At 33.8% G+C, this 19453-nt stretch overlaps 1 protein-coding gene across 1 annotated transcript; it reads left to right on the top strand.

Moving 5' to 3' along the window:
- The first annotated feature begins 4289 nt into the window (after window positions 1–4289).
- On the top strand, window positions 4290–18230 carry LOC120172163 (cell division cycle-associated protein 7-like). Its single transcript, XM_039179717.1, has 6 exons — window positions 4290–4923; window positions 5007–5234; window positions 5598–5681; window positions 5896–6025; window positions 6099–6542; window positions 18193–18230. Exons 1-6 carry the CDS (start codon window positions 4331–4333, stop codon window positions 18211–18213), a joined length of 1500 nt encoding a protein of 499 aa, XP_039035648.1. The 5' UTR covers window positions 4290–4330; the 3' UTR covers window positions 18214–18230.
- The last annotated feature ends 1223 nt before the right edge of the window (window positions 18231–19453 follow it).

Below are 19453 nucleotides of genomic sequence, written 5' to 3'. Positions count from 1 at the left end.
GGATGTCTTGGATTTTTTTTGTTGAGGCTTAAGAGTGATGCAATCATTTCTTTAAAACAATTATTTGCCTATGTAAAAAATCATTTTTCAGTCACAATCAAGTACATTAGAAGTGACAATGGTTCTGAGTTTTTTTGCTAATGAGTGTTCTTCCTTTTTTTCTTCATTGGGTATTGTTCATCAAAGTTCATGTGTTCATACTCCTCAGCAAAATGGCATTGCTGAAAGAAAACACAAGCATTTGTTAGAGTTAGCTAGAGCCCTCAAGTTTCATTCCCAAGTTCCTGTTAAGTTTTGGGGGGGAATGTGTCACCACAGCCTGTTATATCATTAATAGGTTGCCTTCTTCTTTAGCTGGAAAAAGCCCCTTTGAACTTCTTCATGGTAAACCTCCCAATTTGTCTCATATGAGAGTTTTTGGTTGTTTATGTTATGCCACCCAACCAAATTACAAAGATAAGTTTTCCCCAAAGGCAATACCTTCTGTCTTCATGGGTTATTCTGCCACTCAAAAAGGCTACTTACTGTTCAATCTTGAAAAAAAAACCTTTTTTGTTAATAGAGATGTTAAGTTCCATGAGGACATTTTTCCTTTCCAATTTCCCATTTCCCATTTCTTCTTCTTCTCTATTTTTTCCTATTCAAGACATTTATGATTCTAATTTTCTGATTATGCCTTCTCACACCCAATCTTTTATACCTTCTGGTTCTTCACCTCATTCTGCATCACCTCAAGCTTCAACAGATGATTCCATTTCACCTCAACCTTCACCTCAACCCATTATTTCTGATGGCTCTTCATCAAGTAGCATTCTTATTCCCCCTAGGCAGTCTACTAGGTCAAAAAAACAGCCTTCTTGGTTACATGATTATGTGCAGTCCTACCAATCTTCCTCTCTTCCAGGTACTTATCCTATCTCTAACTTTCTTTCTTATTCTCGTCTTCCTGCTAAAACTCAACTTTACCTTTCTTCTATATCTCATTTAGTTGAGCCTAAGACCTATACTGAAGCCATTCAAAATCCTGAATGGATTAAAGCCATGAATGAGGAGTTTTTAGCTTTGGAATCTAATAATACCTTGTCATTGGTTCCCCTGCCTTCTAATAAGACTCCCATTGGAAGTAAATGGATGTATCACATTAAATATAAATCGAATGGAGAAGTGGAGAGGTTTAAAGCTCGTCTTATTGCTAAAGGATACACTCAAAGAGAAGGGGTTGATTATGTTGAGACCTTCTCACCTGTGGCAAAAATGGTCACTGTTAGAACAGTCTTGGCCCTTGCTTCTATTCATCAATGGCCGCTTTTTCAGATGGACGTCTATAATGCTTTCCTCTAGGGTGATTTAGTTGAGGAGGTATACATGTCCTTACCTGAAGGATTTTGCAGTCAGGGGGAGACCAGGGTGTGCAGACTGCAAAAATCCTTGTATGGATTAAAGCAGGCTTCAAGGTAGTGGAACATGAAACTCACAGAGGTTCTTCTGTTGGCAGGTTATTCTCAAAGCAAGTTTGACTACTCATTGTTTACTAAGTCACAAGGAAGCAAAGTAGTCATAATGCTTATATATGTGGATGATCTTTTGATAACTGGAAATAACAATGGATTGATTGAAGAACTCAAAGGAATTCTGAATAAAAATTTCAAAATGAAAGATCTTGGTGAATTAAGGTATTTCATTGGCTTAGAAATGTTAAGATCAGCAAAGGGAATCATTATAAGTCAAAGGAAGTATGCATTGGAGTTAATTGAAGAAACTGGATTGGGGGGTGCAAGGCCTGCTGCAACTCCTTTGGAACAAAATAAGAGGTTGACTTCTGAAGACGAGCTGTTAAAGGACAAGACAAGTTATCAAAGATTGATTGGGAAATTGATTTATCTCACCAACACATTGCCTGATATTGCTTATTCAGTACAATTGTTGAGTCAATTCATGCAACAACCAAGGAAATTACACTTGGATGCAGCTTTGAGGGTGGTCAGGTATATCAAAAGCAGTCCAGGTCAAGGAGTGTTGCTGAGTGCAGAAAGTCAATGCCAACTTCAAGCCTTTTGTGATTCAGATTGGGCAACTTGCCCAATGACTAGGAGGTCAGTAACTGGTTTTTGTGTAAAACTAGGGGACTCTTTGCTATCTTGGAAGTCCAAGAAACAAAACACAATTGCAAGGTCATCTGTAGAGGCAAAGTATCGTAGTATGGCAATGACTGCTGCAGAAATAGTGTGGTTAACAGGCTTACTGAATGAGCTTGGGTTTAACAACACAGGACCAGCAAAGTTGATGTGTGATAACAAGGCAACTCTTCAAATAGCAACAAATCCAATTTTCCACGAAAGATCAAAGCACATTGAAATTGACTGCCATTTGTTCGAGAAAAAATTCAAGAAGGAATAATTAAAACAGAGTATGTGAAGACAACAGACCAGCAAGCAGACATTCTAACAAAAGCTTTGGGAGTTCAACAGCATGAATATTTGAGTTCCAAGTTGGGGTTAATCAACATCTTTAACCACCAACTTGAGGGGGAGTGTTAGTTTTCTGCTATTTGATTAGTTAGGCTGTTGTTAATTAGTTAGATTACAATTATTAATTAGTTAGATTGTTGGTTAGGCTTGTAACGGTTGGTGGGCTGTATATAAAGGATTTGGTCTTGTAAACTTATTTTGTAGATAATGAAAGAGATGGAGCACGTTTTCTGTAATTACACTTCTTTTAACAAAAGGTCATTAAATTGAATAATCCCATCATTAAAACTGTTTGTGCTGTTAAAACTATGGGTAATCAGCGCAAGAATCGTTCTCAGTGCAATCATTGTGGTAAGCTAGGTCACATTAAAGATAAATGCTGTAGGCGTCATGAATATCCCAAGAGCAAAATGTTAGTTCTCTTAATGATTCTTTGAGTGCTAACCGGTGCCAACATGTTATTGCTATGCTCACAAATCAAATGCATTTATTTTGTATTAAATTCTTTCTTTCCTTTTTACGCTAACTGGTGGTGTGCAGCAATTATTAAATCTTTTTCTTTCTTTTCGAGGTGAATTCATTAATTGTGCTTTTACTATGACTCATACGGTGGGTGAACTAACTAACATATATATTAAAGGAATTAATAAATTAATCTACTTGTGAATTTTTACTTCTGGAGCAACAAAAGGGGCATGGAATTCTATTCCAATATTTGGATGTGATTGGCGTTCTGCAATGAGAAAAGAAATGAAAAGTGACTGATGAAGCTGTTCTTTCTTCTCTACGTGTCTTGGCTACACTGGTTGACTGTCGTAATCAATCACCATCAGGATCTGAATCCGTGCTTCCCCCTCGTTTAATATCAATGGAGTTCTATTCGGTAATTATTAGTAATTTGTATGTGAACTATGAATATATTAACAATTTATCTGTTTTAGCTGGTTTGCTCAAGTAGTCCAAGAAAATTCTGAAGTTCCTTAACATTCAACAATGGCTTCTCATCATGGTACAGCCAGCGATTATTCACCAGAACCATACCATTTCTTCAAAATCATTCTTGAAAATACCATTCGGGATGGCAGGCTTGTAAGCATATACCTTCGAGTTTCGACTAATGAAAAATGTGATTAAATCTTGAATATTGAGTTTGTTTTGCAATTTAGAGTATTTGCATGTTTAGTAGCTCTTTTTTTGGTGGGTTAACAGGGGATTCCTAGCAAATTTGCAAGAGATCATGGGAATACACTGTCAAGCCCAGTATTCTTTGAGGTTCCAAATGGTGAAGTGTGGGAGTTGGAACTGATAAAACTGGAGGATGAAATCTGGGTGCAAAACGGCTGGCGAAAATTCGTGGAGCGTTACTCGTTGGAGTTGGGACATTTCATGGTTTTTAGGTACCAAGGGAATTGCCGTTTCCACGTGCTCATATTCGATAGAAGTGCCTCTGAGATTCGTTACCCACCACATGCAAATGACAAGGAGGGAATTCACCAACAAGCAGTGAAGATTGAAGAAGATAACTCAGAGCAGATCATAAATAACAACTCTACAGGTAGGAGAAAGATTATGAGAGCTGATAATGATGGGTTTTCAGCTGGAAAGGGAGAGGTGAAAAAAGTGAAACCTGGTGAAAAATCTAAAGCTCTTATGAGGGCTAGTAGTGCCTTCAAGTCCGAAAATCCATTCTTTTTGGTTTTCATTCAACCAGCATATGCTGATCTTCATTCCAAGCGTAGCCGTTCTCTGGTAAGCTGTTCTTTGAATCTGTGTTTGATCTTTAATAAGCGAATATATCTTCTGTTTGGTATTACTTTCTTTTGTTGCAGCATATACCTAGAGAGTTTAGCAGGAAGTATTTCATGGATCATGGTGATGTAGTTCTCCGTGATTCTGATGGCAAAACTTGGTCCGCTGAGTACCGCACTATCCTAGGATGTAACGAACGACCCTATGTTAAACTCTGCAATGGTTGGGGCGCTTTTGTGCGCGACAACAACATACAAGTTGGTGATGTTTGTATATTTGAGTTAATTGACTGCATTGACATCTCATTCCAAGTATTCATTTGTGGCGGTAATCATCGATCGGTTGCGAAATTGGATGATGGAATCTCATCTACTCATCAGAAATGCCTGGGGCCATTGAAGGCCCATGAAGCTTTGGAATTGCCATCAGAAGTATCTCCTGAATTCGATGATAATCAGCTTGGAACATCAAGGCCTCAAACCGGAGAGGATGATTTTAGAAGTGAGAAAAAAGAATGCAATGCATACCCAGAATCAAGTACATTGCTATTCTCAATGAATAAAACAATGTTTGAGAAAGGGGAGCCTACTGAGATCAGCCTTGATGTCTTCTCTTCAAGGTGTGAGCATCCTCTTGCTGGTAGTAAGCCACCGGTTATCCCTCTGTCCTCCTTGCCTCCATCTTCCAGTCCCAGCCGCTTCTCAAGGTTGAAAAGCATATGTACATGAACAAAATATCATACATGAAGTTTCCTTTTTTGATGAGTTTTTCTAAGTGGTGGTTGTTTAGGTTGCAAAATACTACTTCAGCGACTTATTCAGAGGCGGCTTTGGCAAAAAAGGATGAGCTTTTGGAGAATGTGGAACTGAAGGTTAGCAAATCAGAGGTGTATACTGAAGAGCACGAGAAGCTTTTGGGTGACACACAGAGGAGCTGGACACATTTTGTGGATGGATATGGAAGTGATGGAAGACAGATTTATGATGTCTTCGAAGGAAAGAATTGTCATCAATGCCGGTATGGGAATCTTTGTTATTCCATCTGCATAATATCTTCCATGAAATACGATATAGTGATATACTTGCACGACATAATACGATCATACAAATTTCAGCTTCCAACATTAGTAGTTTTAGTTTCTTGCTGATTTAGAAGGAGCCAGTTTGATTGGAGGAAACATAATTCGATCATACAATTTTCGGCTGCCAGCATTAGTAGTTTTAGTACTTTCTTGCTGATCACACTTTATTTCAACATGCTTTAACTTGTATGACAGCATTTCTGTTTATAACTGTTTCAGAACACATTGTCCTCTAATACTGTTATTTATATCTCTCAAAATTTTGTACCGTGAGTCGTGATGAAAACGCTGCGTTGTAGGCAGAGAATGCTTGGTCATTGTACTCGCTGTAGCAAATGCTATATGGGCCGAAGGCAATTCTGTGGAGATTGTTTATACATGAGGTATGAATTTTTGTTAATGTATGTATGCTTAACTCAGCCCCTTTCTTCAATCTTGTATTATAGTTTTAGATATCCATGCATATGTCACTAAATATTGATGTTTCAAGCATTCAGCTAGAATGTTTTCTTGTCGATCTTCCTAAACTTTTAGTTTGAGATGTTCGTTCTTTTCTATTGGTGGTTTTTACTGTTAATTTTCATTCTAAATCTACAGGTATGGGGAGCATATTCTTGAAGCCAATGAGAATCCGAATTGGGTTTGCCCTGTGTGTCGTGGAATTTGCAACTGTAGTATGTGCCGGAAAGCAAAAGGATGGGCTCCTACTGGCTCTCTTTATAAGAAGGTAGGTCCATCAGTTGTGCATTTTCTTGCTCAGACATTTTTCTAAAGTCTAAGCTTCTTTGTCCACTTCCCAGGTAAAGAAAATGGGGTTCAAGTCGGTTGCACACTATCTAATTCAAACCCAGCGTGCGCAAACCAATATGGAAAAGGTTCCAGATGATACCGATCAAGTTTCTCCTAAGAGATCACTCTCTTGCCTAGCTCAAGAATTGCCATCAGAAGAATCACCCGAGGTCGATGATAATCAGCTTGTAACATCGAAGCCCCATACTGGGGAGGATGGCTTCAACAGTGAGAACAAGGAATACAATGCATACCCAGAATCAAGTACATTGCTATTGTCGAAGAATGAAACAGTGTTTGAGAAAGTGGAGCCTACTGAGACCAACCTTGATGTTCACGAGCAACCAGGATTTCCGGAGCTGAATTCTGGGGGCAAGATAGATGTTGGAAAGGAATTGGATTTCAGCAACACAGAACCTGGTGGTAGTCCTGTGACATTGGAAAGCATACCTGAAAAGAAACGTGCATTCTCCGTTGCAGACAGTATTGCTGGAAGACTAAGACGAAGACGTGAAAAATATACGGACTGTATAGCCAGAAGATTGAGGCCTCGAAACAAATAACATCGAAGAAGCGGTTTCATCTAACTCCTAGTCCCTTTTGTTAACTAGGATTGAGTTCATCATGGTGATTTTGGAGTGCTCAGAAATTTTGTATGGGGATTATAACTAGTTGTAAACTATCTGAGACGGTTTCTGATCCTTCCTCTTAAGCTGTGCATTCAGTTGACTATCACAAGTGTTTAACGTGCGCATTGCAACATTTTGGGTCAATGCCGAGCCCTGTTTTCATGGTTTAATCTTCATGAAACAACAGTTTACATTAACTTTATCCTGCAATTGCTTGAATATGTCTGTTCTTACCAGCTTGCTATTATCTTAAAATCACAAACTATTGCAGATTCAGAGCCACAAAGAAAAACAACTCTTTCCTTTGCTTCAACTTTGAAGACAAAATCCTTTTGAACATTCGGCCATCACTGGAATGGCCTCAGCAGTAGTAAAATCAAAGGAAGATCTAGTTTAGATTATTCATTGCTTGTATCAAGGAAATCTTTCATATATGCTTTAACAAAATTCGATTTTATTTTTGAACTCTGTTTGATTATAGATTTTGTTTTAATTTTCTTTCTTTCTTTTATTTCCGGGTAAAGTACATCTATCATTCAACTATCTTATCACTTTTATTTTAGTAACTGTAAAAAAAAATCAGTCTAATCATTAAACTTTATACATTAAACTTTTCTATACTATTTTCTCTAACACTATGGTGACAGAATTTTTTATTAACTTTTGAACTGCCATGTAAGCACAAGCAAATATTTTATTAATATTTTCTTTTACTTCTTTTTCATTCTCCGTCGGTCACCACCTCCGCACACTCAACCATTGTTCAACCTGCCTCCACTGCCATCATTAAACACAAAATTGTCTCCAATTGCCAAGCCTTCAAACAAGATTATGTAATCTAAACAATATTCCAAATCAAATTCCAGCAACCACATAAGACCAAAATAAGAATAAAAATAAAAAAACTAAGAAGCAAAGAAAACAAAAAAAAGGAAAAAAATCTTATTGAGTTTTTTGATTCTAGTAATTCAGGGGCTCTAATTGTATGGTAGATCACAACATTCAAAAAATAATACATGCATTGAAGAATAACATATCCCAATTAAAAAAATAATGATCATACCATGAAAGGATACAAGTTGGAACTATTTGGTCTGAGCTTTGATTTGAATTATTATAACTTTTGGGTTTATTCCATGAAGATCCGAGTCGAGGAATGAAAAAGGAGAGGAAAAATTTTCATTTAGTAATTGTATCAACATAAATGGTGATCGAAAGAGAATGGTGGCGTACTGCAACAATGGTATCAATACTAGATCTATAGAGTTTAAGGTGTTTTTCAATTAAATAGATATTAATTTCGCATTCAAAGTGTTGAGACATGTTCGGTGAAAATTTTAATAGTCATTGGTCTCAGATGACAATAGTCAATAATGATAAGAATAACGATTGACGTGGTGATTGAAATTTAGGTTCATTGATAGTATAAATGGAGAAAAAAAAAGATGAAGGAAGAATAGGGGAAAAATGAAGAAAAAATAAAAAATAGTTTTTTTGTGTACCAAAAAAATGACATTATGTCTAATTTTTTTTAGATCAAAGATTATGTTTTGTTGTCATGTCATAAATTCGTTAATTATTTAATAAAATTATGATCAAATTTTGAATAATTCAAAAATTAAATAATCAAATTATAAATTTTTTTAAACTTCAGTAGTTCAATGACTAAAAGAGAATTAAATTTAAGAAAATGAAAGGAAATAATGAAAACACTAATTTAAGCATACGCTGGCTATATATAATTATATATAATTACGTAATGGAATTAAATACTTATTATTTCTATAGAGAAATTGAGTGACATCTGTAGATAAAATAAAACTACATTCCAAATGCTCCTCAATTATTATCATAATTAATTCAATTTGAATGGTCAAATTGTCCCATTGACTCAAATAAGTGTTACAAGTGGAACACTATATTATATATATTATATAGCAGCCACTGCATGAAAAATCAAAATGGCAAAAATTGTGGATGACCATAGACTAAATTTATCTTATTTAAATGTTTCTTGTCAAACAAATAAAATCAAAATAATTGTTTAATTAACTGCCAATAATTCAATAAATATAGAAAAAATCATCAAAGATATTTAAATAAATTATCTGTGGACTTTTAAAAAATAAATAAATAATGAGTAAATATTTAATTATGAAATAAATGAAATGGAAAGTTAAAACCATGGAATTTATAATTCACATGTGATTTATTGAATTAAGAATTAAACTCCCGCCCGTCTAGGTTGTATAATTCGTAAAATGATAAGACTGCGTTGAACTAGAATACAAAGTAATTAGTCAATTGGTCAAGCCGATTGATTTGATTATTACGAACTTTCCCTTTAACCCGGGGATATTTTTTTCATAATTAACTGTATTTAATTTATTGATTAATTAATTTAAATCGGATATTGTAGAGGCAAGAATCATCCTTCTAATTCAATTTACTTCAGTTGTAATGGTTAGAATTTGAACCCTAACTTTATTTAAAAGATCTAATATTGATTCTATTAAATAAATTGATCGTTAGTATCAACCTGCAGACATTTAAATTGAAATGCGTATATTTATTTATTCTTTTAGAAGAAAGATGCGTATAATTAAATTGTAAGCGACAGGGTAGGCAAAGAAAATTCTACAAATTGGAATTTGATATTTTTTCTACGCATGTAGCTTTACTAAAAGTATATCACTGTTACTTCCAATAGGTCAAACGTTAGAGTTTATAAAGTTTTGATTTGATGGCTTTTTATTTGAAAAAAAAAACAGATTTTAAATTTTCATATTATTATTGTTGCAATATCTTAAATTTTGTTGATGAAATAAAGATGGTTATGTCGATTTACAACAATTCATTGTTTTTTATTTAAGTGAAAAATCGTAGTTAGTGAGAAATCAATCATTAATTAAAAATATTAATGACAGAAAACAGAGAGTAAGTGGCAGTTAGAAGATTCCCTCTATACGTTTATATGTTAACCTTTATGGTGTGTTTGGTCCACGGAATGTAAGAGTACTAGTAGGAATGTAAGATTACCAGTGGGAATGTAAGATTACCAATCAGAATAAAAGATTACCAGTGAATAGGATTACTGTGAATGTTGCATTTTGTGTTTGGTTGGTTTAGCATGAATGTAAGATTACCGTATTTGGTTAAAGGAATAAAAGATTATTAGAATGTATATTTGACCAAATTGTCCTTATTATATATATATATATATTTAACAAGTTGGAAAATATTTATATGTTTTCTTTAAAAAATTTAAATTCATAAAATTTATATAATTTTTTTACAAAATTGAAAATATAAAAAAGTTTAATGAAGGGGTAAAATTTTATTTTAACCCCTGAATTTCATATAAAATTTTAATTATAGATTTTTTTGTAAATCTAAAATAGTTTAAGGATAAATTTGTAATTTAACTTCGTAGAATTTTTATTATTTAATGACAAAATAAGAATATTTTTGAAAAGAAATTTTTTTAAGGGCATTTTAGTCAAAAACGCTGGTAATCTAACAATACCTAAGGAAATGGAGGTAATGACATTCCCAGTAATATACCCCAAAAAATCAACTATTGGTAATGTAAGATTATCGGGAATGACATTCCCGACCAACCAAACGGGGGAATGTAGATTCCATTCTCATGGGAATCTCACATTCCCCCAACCAAACACACTAGGGTGCGTTTGGTTCACGGAATGTAAGATTACCAGTGAGAATAAAAGATTACCAGGGAATAGGATTACTGGGAATGTTGTATTTTGTGTTTGGTTGGTTTAGCAGAATGTAAGATTACTGTGTTTGGTTAAAGGAATAAAAGATTATTAAAATGTATATTTGACCAAATTATCCTTATTATATATTTAGTTTTTTAACAAGTTGGAAAATATTTATATATTTTCTTTAAAAAAATTAAATTCATAAAATTTATATAGTTTTTTTTACAAAATTGAAAATATAAAAAAGTTTAATGAAAGGGTAAAATTTTATTTTAACCCCTGAACTTCATATAATATTTTAATTATAGACTTTTTTTTTGTAAATCTAAAATAGTTTAAGGATAAATTTGTAATTTAACCTTCAAGAATTTTTATTATTCAATGACAGTATAAGAATATTTTTGAAAGAAATTTTTTTAAGGGCATTTTAGTCCAAAACACTGATAATTCAACAATACATAAGGAAATGGAGGTAATGATATTCCCGGTAATATACCCCAAAAATTCACTATTAGTAATGTAAGATTACCGGGAATGACATTCCCGACAACCAAACGGGGGAATGTGGATTTCATTCCCATGGTAATTTCACATTCTCCCAACCAAACGCACCCTTAGTGTTAATATTATGTGTAAAACCATTATTGTTTTTTGTATACTGGCAGGGTAGATAGTCTTTTAGTTAATACGGTCGGTTCTCAGTTGATTTCGATCTTCACGTGAGTGTGCCAGGAATTATGCCAAAGGGTCGTGGTTTTACGAGGAACATGGGATTTCAAGTCTCCTAGGTCTTATGTCCAGAGGTATTCCTCATGGGGATTTTCTCCGAAAAAAATTGTAGGGAGATTTTGAGACCATTGTATATTCCTATATTCCTCGTAAAACCACCATCAAAATTCCACCATCGTATATATCTATCGCTTTTCTAAATAAAATCCCACCATCAAAAGATTTATTTTAGGCTTAGCAAGCTTATTAACAATATTGACATCATCTCCCTCAATAATGACATCTTGCAACCCTTTCTCGATTACTAGCTTTAATTTTGTTATGAACTCTGTTACATTTGTATCAAATGTTTCATTCAGGGGACGCATATGATAAGCTATAATCTGTCCTGAATGTTCGTTTCGATCATAAAATTAATGTCAAACAGATAGAACTGACTTTAAGGGGAACACCCTGAGTAACCGCTCAGGGCCCTCAATTTTTTTAAATCTATAATTAAGACCCTCAATTTTTTATATTTATAAGTGGGGTATCTAATTTTTGTAATTTCATAATTTTTTTTTTACCTCTTTTCCCATTTCTCTTATTAATTCATTCAATTTTGATTTAATCAATTTTTTATATTATAATTAGTGCCCCTAATTTTTATAATTTCATAAATTTTTAATTTTTTACCCTCTTTTTCCGTTTCTCTTATTTATTCATTCAATGTTGAATTAAATTTAATCATATTTTTTTATTTTTTCAAATCTTACTCTTCAATTTATCAAATATTCTTTAATTTTTAACCTTAGTCAGTCTCAATCTAACAATAAAATAATATACAATTATTTTTATTTATTTATTAATCAAAATCAAGCTATGTATCATACATGTATTAATTTATTTTATATTTATTCTCTTTTAGTTGTATTTAAGGTGTTTCTTAATAAAATAATAAGAATATTATATTTTCACAAAATTAATCATTTTTCTATGATTTATTTATGTAATATTGAATTAATTGTTCGGAAATATAATTTCATTTTATGAAGGCATATTTTTTAGTTTTCACTCAGGGCCCCGAAAAATATTTGAGACGACTCTGCAAATGAGTAGAAATTTAAAAAAAAAATTACGGTGGAAACGATAGTTTCAAACCAACTGCAAAGATTAGGATTCCTAGCTTTTTTAGTTTCAACTTTGAGTTTGAAAGTAAATTATAATTTTACCCTTACTAATACATGGACTCCACTCAATTATATATTTACATTTTATTTTAATAATTTAATACTAACATCCTTAAAAAATAATTTATTATTTAATAATTTATTTTAATTACTAATATTTTTTGTAATATTTTTTTTTCAAAAAATATTTAAATTATTATTTTTTAATAATTTAATGTACGCATATTAAAAAGTATTGATAATATATTTTTTCTTAATAAAATATTTCATATATAAAAATATTATTAATAAGTTATCTTAAAATATTTTTTTATATTTTTATTATAGTTTAAGTTGATATATTTTATATATTAAATTATTAATAAGTGAAAATATAATTTAAATACTATATTTTTAATATATAACATAATGTCTATAATAGATATTTTATCTTTTCAAACTCACTTTTTAACAATAATCTTATATAATTAAAATTTAAATTACACTTTGTACAATACTTTTAAAAATTCGTTTCTACAACATTTTTAAAAGTAATTTTTCAGAAGTTGCACTAAATTGACAGTAAGTTGAAAAATCAACGATGATTACTTGAAGAAAAAACAATAGACAAATTGATTTTTTTTTTCAAAATAAATAAATAAAATACTAACATACATACCCACCAGATTATTGTTATTTAATTTTTTATTATTTTCAATAGTTGGGAATTTTTTTAATTAAAAATATAATTATAAATCAGGAGACATAAGATGATAGTTACTTATATCTTAATCATATGATCGAAAATTTGATTTCTACTAGTAAAGATAAGCACTTCATGACAATAATATATTGATTTTAACAGTACATATATATATATAATTTTAAGATGTATAATAGAGAAAATGATTGAAAAATGGGACAAGTGATATCAAAATTCTCATCACATAGTATATTTTAAGGTATGAGTTAATTATCCACATAAATTTATAGACACCAAACTGGAACAGAGTAGAGATTCAAACAATTAAAGAAAGACTAAATAAAAATTAGATAAAGTTGACTAAAACCAAAAAAAATATCAGTGTTCAATGAATCCCTTGTATCGGGTGACCTGTATAAATACATGGGTAGTTAATGAAAGCAAATATCCACCTACCTTGTATTTCCATAATTGATCCAAATATGATCTCCAGTATGCCTGGTTCATATATGGATACCCTTTTTCACTACTGGCCATCTCTTCTCGTTGCCCCCTTTGTCACCCTGTTGATATATAAACTTATCAGTCGCAGTGGAAAGAACGGCAGTGTACCGGAAGCTGAGGCGCTTGGCCGCTTATCGGCCACTTGCATCTCTTTAGCAGCAAGGAAATCCTTTACAGGACACTTTTTGGGTTATCCAAAAAGTATGGACCGGTGTTTAGTATTAGACTCGGATCCCATAAAGCTTTGGTGGTGGGGAATATGGAAATGGCAAAAGAGCTTTTGACGGTCCATGATAAGGCTTTCGCTACCAGACCGAGTTTATCTGCCTCAAAGCTTCTAGGTTATAACTATGCTATGTTCGGGTTCGCTCCATACGGGGATTACTGGCGTGAGATGCGGAAGATAACGACGCTCGAGCTTCTGTCGAATCACCGGCTGGATATGTCGAACTTCAAGCAGACGCGGGCCTCGGAGGTGCAAATCGGGATCAAAGACTTGTACAACACTTGGACGACAAAATGTGGAGAGCAAGGCAGTGTTTTGGTGGACATGAAGCAGTGGTTTGCTGATTTAACTCATAATCTGGCGTTTAGAATCGTGGTGGGGAAAAGATACTATGGGGACACCGCTAATTCCAATGAAGGAGAGGCACGTCAATGCCAGAAATCGATTAAAGAATACTTTCATTTGTTTGGGACTTTCATTTTGTCCGATGCGATACCGTTTCTTTGGTGGTTAGACCTCGGCGGACATAAGAAATCAATGAAGAGAGTGGCTAAAGAATTGGACGTTTTCGTACAAACTTGGCTTGACGAGCATAAACAGAAGAGAGTGTCTGTTGGGGAGCGAAAGGAAGATCAAGATTTCATGGATGTGATGCTCACTATCACCGAAGATGCCAAGCTGAATGGCTTTGATGTCGATGCAGATACTATTACCAAAGCCACTTGCCTGGTAAACTACCTTCAAACCTATCATTTCTTAATTAAACACCATTTCTAAAGGCCACTTAATCAATTATCACATTCGTTTGTTTTCATCATCCAATTACTCTTTTTTTTTTAAAAAAAGGCATAATAGCAAATTTGGGCCTAACATTTATCAAAATGGTCATTTTGGCCCCTATTCGTTTTTTGAACCATTTTACCCCAACGTATTGTTTTAGGTGAAAATGCCTGTAAGATTTGATAGAATAGTCATTTTGACCCTTATTTTTTAATGGGGCATTTTAGCACTAAACATTTCATTTTAGTGTAAAAAGATCATATTTTAAAGTGTTAATCGTGTATTAACTAAAAATTTTCATCTATAAAGAGTTTTTTTCCCAAAATGAAACGTGGTGGCGGGGAAGAATTCTTCAAAAAATATATAGGGCCAAAATGACCATTATAATAAATTTTGGGGTGTTAAATTTGGTACTATATTTTTTTCAAAATTAATACTAAAGTTACGTTTTGATTTCATTTTGTTCACTCTTCATTAAAAAATTAATGATGATATTGACGTGTTACTATAAGGTAATGTCACATCATCATTGAAAAATTTAAAATTGTGATGTCAACAGTTCTATTAATTTTTTAATGGCAGATGATCAAAATGAAACCAAAATATAACGTTAGTGATCATTTAAAAAAATAATTTGGTGACCAAAATAGAATGAAAGTGATAGTTGGATGACTAATGACATGTTTTATCCATTTTTAAAAGGTCATGTCAAATATCCATTTCCTTCGCATCAGCCGTAACACAATAATTGATGGGGATTTATATTTTACTTTATATACAAATTAGAAGTCAAAGTTGCCGTCTCGTTTTCCTTGTGATCCAGTTTGTGCAATATTGACTTTTGAGCGCTTCACTTTTTTTTATTACGCAGAATTTGATTCTGGGTGCGGCGGACTCAAACATGGTTCCACTCATTTGGGGTCTAGCTTTACTCCTAAACAATCGACATGCCTTAAAAAAGGCCAAAGAAGAATTGGCCACCCACGTTGGTAAAGACAGGCACGTGGAGGAGTCTGATATCAAGAACCTGGTTTACCTCCAAGCAATTGTCAAGGAAACCCTCCGCCTGTACCCACCCAGCCCCATACTTGCCCTCCGAGCAGCGATGGAAGAGTGCACCCTCTCCAACGGTTACCACGTAACCCCGGGCACACGCTTGCTGTTAAACGCTTGGCAAATCCAACACGACGACCGCGTTTGGACCGACCCCGATGAGTTCAAGCCGAGAGGTTTTTGACCACACATAAAGATCTTGATTTAAGAGGTCAGAATTTCGAACTCCTTCCTTTTGGGGCAGGACGCCGAGCCTGCTCGGGGGTCTCACTGGCGCTCCAAGTTATTCATTTATCGATGGCTAGCGTATTGCACTGCTTTGACATCGACACGCCCGGTGGCCAACCGGTGGATATGACCGAGAGCGCTAGCTTGGCGAATGTGAAAGCGACGCCGCTTAAAGTGCTTCTTAAACCGTGTCTTAGTCCTGAGCTTTATCAGCTTTAGCTTGTTTTGATAATTTCAAAGTTCGATCTTTGGACTAGTTTACTGTTGAAAAAACATCAGAAAGTTGCCATCTGGAGGTTTTAATAATTTGGGAGAATCAGTCATGTTGTTTGTTAAATAAGTATTAAGCCTATTTTCTATGCATCCTATGCAGTTTTCAAACCAAATGTACTAATATTTTTGTTGTGATAATGTATCAACAAAAAAAATCCAAATATTTTGCGGTGAAATATTTGTCAACAAGATGTACCGAAGAAAGAAAAAAATAATACATTACAAATTTTGGAGTGAATATAAATAATATTTATTTGGTGTAAGTATGATCAAATTATTTATCTTTGTTATCTTATATTTCCTTAGCCTATGAGTTCTATACCTAATATGAACACTTCCATTCTTTTCCCTCGAGTCCATCTTCCATCTCTACGTAGGATTAAGATTAAATTTAGAATTTATAAAAAAAATTAATATTTATTCATAACTTTATTAATTTATTGACAACATAATGAAACATAATACCCTATAACATGGTTGGCTCTGGGCCATAGTAGGAGGGGCGCCCCAAAGGCAACAATTTTTTTAATATAATATATTTTATTTTTGATATTAAATTAAAAAATTATAAAAAGTAATGGGGTCATAAGTTTATTAAAGATAATAAATTTTTAAAAAAATACAAAATAAAATAATAGGGCCCATGACTTTATTAAAGTGTCAATTGCTATTATTAAATTTTTATATTAATATTAATAAACTGTGTAACTTCAACAAAACTCTAATTCAATATTTCTTTCTTAAAATTTAAAAAAAATCAATTGAATCTTTTTAATTTTGATCTTTCTAAATTCACACCATTAATTCACCAAATCTCTTTTAAAACAAATTGAGAGTCGAGCCACGAGTTGGTTATCCTATATTTATGATTCTAGAAATTACGATTTCGATCTTATTTTAATTTACAGTTCATTATGATTTTTCAAAAGAAAAAGAGATTCTCTTTGGTTAATGCTTACACTTCGTGAAATTATTTAAGATTGATGCATATCATAGCTCTAAACCCGAGCTCCAACCTAGTTTACCTAAGTAGGGAGGAACGTCACACCTCACGAAGAGCATTGTGCTTCCTTGTGTGGGTTTGATAAAGTATCTTTGGAAAACATCCTAAGTTGCCTATCTGGATATCAGATCCGAGGTATGCTTTTAGTGGTGTGATCCCCTGAGTTGAACCCGATTCGCAAGTCTGTAATGGGCCAGAATCGGGGTCAATCTTAGCAGGTTGTAAAAATTGCTCGGGAACCTTTGCTAGAACCCCAGCCTCATATAGAGAATTTAGTAAACCTACCACGCTAGAGCCATGTGGATAACTTAGGAGAACTAGAACGCATGCAGTTAGGACTATTAATTTCTTTTATATGATTATTTTTCATTCTCAACTTTGAGTTAAATTTAATTATTTCTGCTAAGATTACATGTTTTTACTAATCATTTCAACTAACTCGATTCTTTTTGTCTTGTTTATACTAACATTGGTTTCCTTTTGTCTGCTCTTATTGCATTTTTTCATGAACATGACATATCATTCAAAGGTATTGATCCCTAAATAACTGATCATTTAGAAGGTTCTTGAAAAACAATGCAACAATGCCTGGGATTAGTAGGATTTTGAAGATGCTCCACGTAGATCGAATAACGTCAAGGGGGAGTCTACCTACCAAGGAGACGAGCCAGACATTTGCATGCTGAGGTAACAAGTTGGATTCAAGAATGTTCGACGCTGAAACCAATAGTTACAGATCACGAACCAACTCGAAAGACTTCTGAAAGTATGAGATAAAGTAAAAGCTTTTAAGACTATGCAATACCCGGATGCTCGCAGGAGCTAGGCGACTTACAGATGGACCAGATTTTCACTTCCCAGTGTACCAAGACATTGTCGATTTTTCAAGAATTGTTTAAGGAACAGTTACTTTTGGGATCAATTCCTTGCTGTATTGGCATTTTTCATTTTGCATCTGTAGTTTTTGGCATTACACATTCATATTTTGTTTGTTTCAAATATTTTCTACATGTATTCAATCATGAAAATTTGGGAATAATTTATGGAGCATTCCATGACAGAAATTCTAAAAAGCAAAGTGGAGCCAACTTGGTCTTCCTAGAGAAAGATAAAAGCCATGAATGAGATTTTGGCATGGGTTAGTAAAATCGAGAATCTCCAAGAGCAACTTGTTAAGACTCAGCAAGAGATGATTGATCAGACAAATAAGTTTCAGTGTGAATCAAGGGAGCATATGTCTAAATTGATGTACATGGTGACTATCTTGATTCATGGAGAGAAACCACTAGAGGGTCCTGCTGTAAAGGCCTTGATTGAGACTCTGAACATTAATGGTGAGGATAATGTGACACCAACACAGGATCAAGGACATGTTAAAGAGCATGGTAACTCGAATCAGCTTCAAGATTGGGATATGGCCCCAGGGGGTATTGTTGAATTGGTGGTGAATGAAGAACCAACAAAAGATGAAAGTTTCCTTTTATGAAATAAACTCCACTCAAAGAGGAGGGTTGTGAGCATCATTTTAAATTACAACCCAAACCCTTTTATATTTTAAGCCTAACTAAAAAACCCCAACCCCTTTTTACAAATTCAACTCAACTGAGACCCAAGTAAAAAATCCAGACCCGGGGCCCAAAATCAAACCCGACCCAGGCTCACCCAAATCCAACCCGACCCGGGTATACTTTACCCAGCTGGGCAGCCGCTCACTTCACCCAATCACAACCCACCATTTTCTTCCCCAACCTTAATCCACCCTGTTTCTGCCTCAATACCAGTAAAGCTGCCATGCACGCCACCATCTCCATGCTTATGCAAAGATAACAAACAAGATAACAAATAAGAATCATTTCATATTTTCTCTGTAATGGGTATAAAACGCCAAAGCAAACAATGTAAAAGCTCTCTGGGATTCTGAAAAAAGAACCCACTGTAACTAATTTCGTTCAAGGCAATAAACAAGGTTTTTATCCCTTTTTTTTGGTATTCAAATAGCTTACTGATTATTATTATTATGTTTTTATTTTCGGTTTTAATCTCTGCGAAGAGCAAAGTTTTTTAGACATCGAAACAAAAACATGTTTTAGGTTCGTTCTTAAAACACTAATGTACATATATATATGTATTGAATAAAACAAAAAAATACAGTTTTTTTCTTAAATCGAGCATGCAACAACCAATTTCACATAAAAATATGGAAAATAAAGGGGGCTAGATCGAAATCTTACCTTGAGTCGTCGGAGGAGTCACTGGAGCTCAGAAAATCGAACGGTCTCGGCCGTTTTCACGGAGATGGAGGCCATTTCGTGTGAAACCAACCTCGATCCATGACGAAGAGCCCGAGATGAGCCTCCCCGTGAAT

The sequence above is a fragment of the Hibiscus syriacus genome, unplaced genomic scaffold (assembly GCF_006381635.1).
Source record: "Hibiscus syriacus cultivar Baekdansim isolate YM2019G1 unplaced genomic scaffold, ASM638163v2 tig00000329_pilon, whole genome shotgun sequence".
Lineage (NCBI taxonomy): Eukaryota > Viridiplantae > Streptophyta > Magnoliopsida > Malvales > Malvaceae > Hibiscus > Hibiscus syriacus.
Note: the sequence above shows the minus strand (reverse complement) of the source record. Positions and strands in the feature narration are given on the sequence as shown.

What these genes read in the sequence shown, in the direction of transcription:
- LOC120172163 (XM_039179717.1), top strand. Translation starts at nt 4,331, where the DNA reads ATGGATCATGGTGATGTAGTTCTCCGTGATTCTGATGGCAAAACTTGG. An exon ending in AAGAATTGTCATCAATGCCG is followed by an intron (nt 5,235 to 5,597) that starts GTATGGGAATCT and finishes GCTGCGTTGTAG; the next exon opens with GCAGAGAATGCTTGGTCATT. An exon ending in CTGGCTCTCTTTATAAGAAG is followed by an intron (nt 6,026 to 6,098) that starts GTAGGTCCATCA and finishes TCCACTTCCCAG; the next exon opens with GTAAAGAAAATGGGGTTCAA.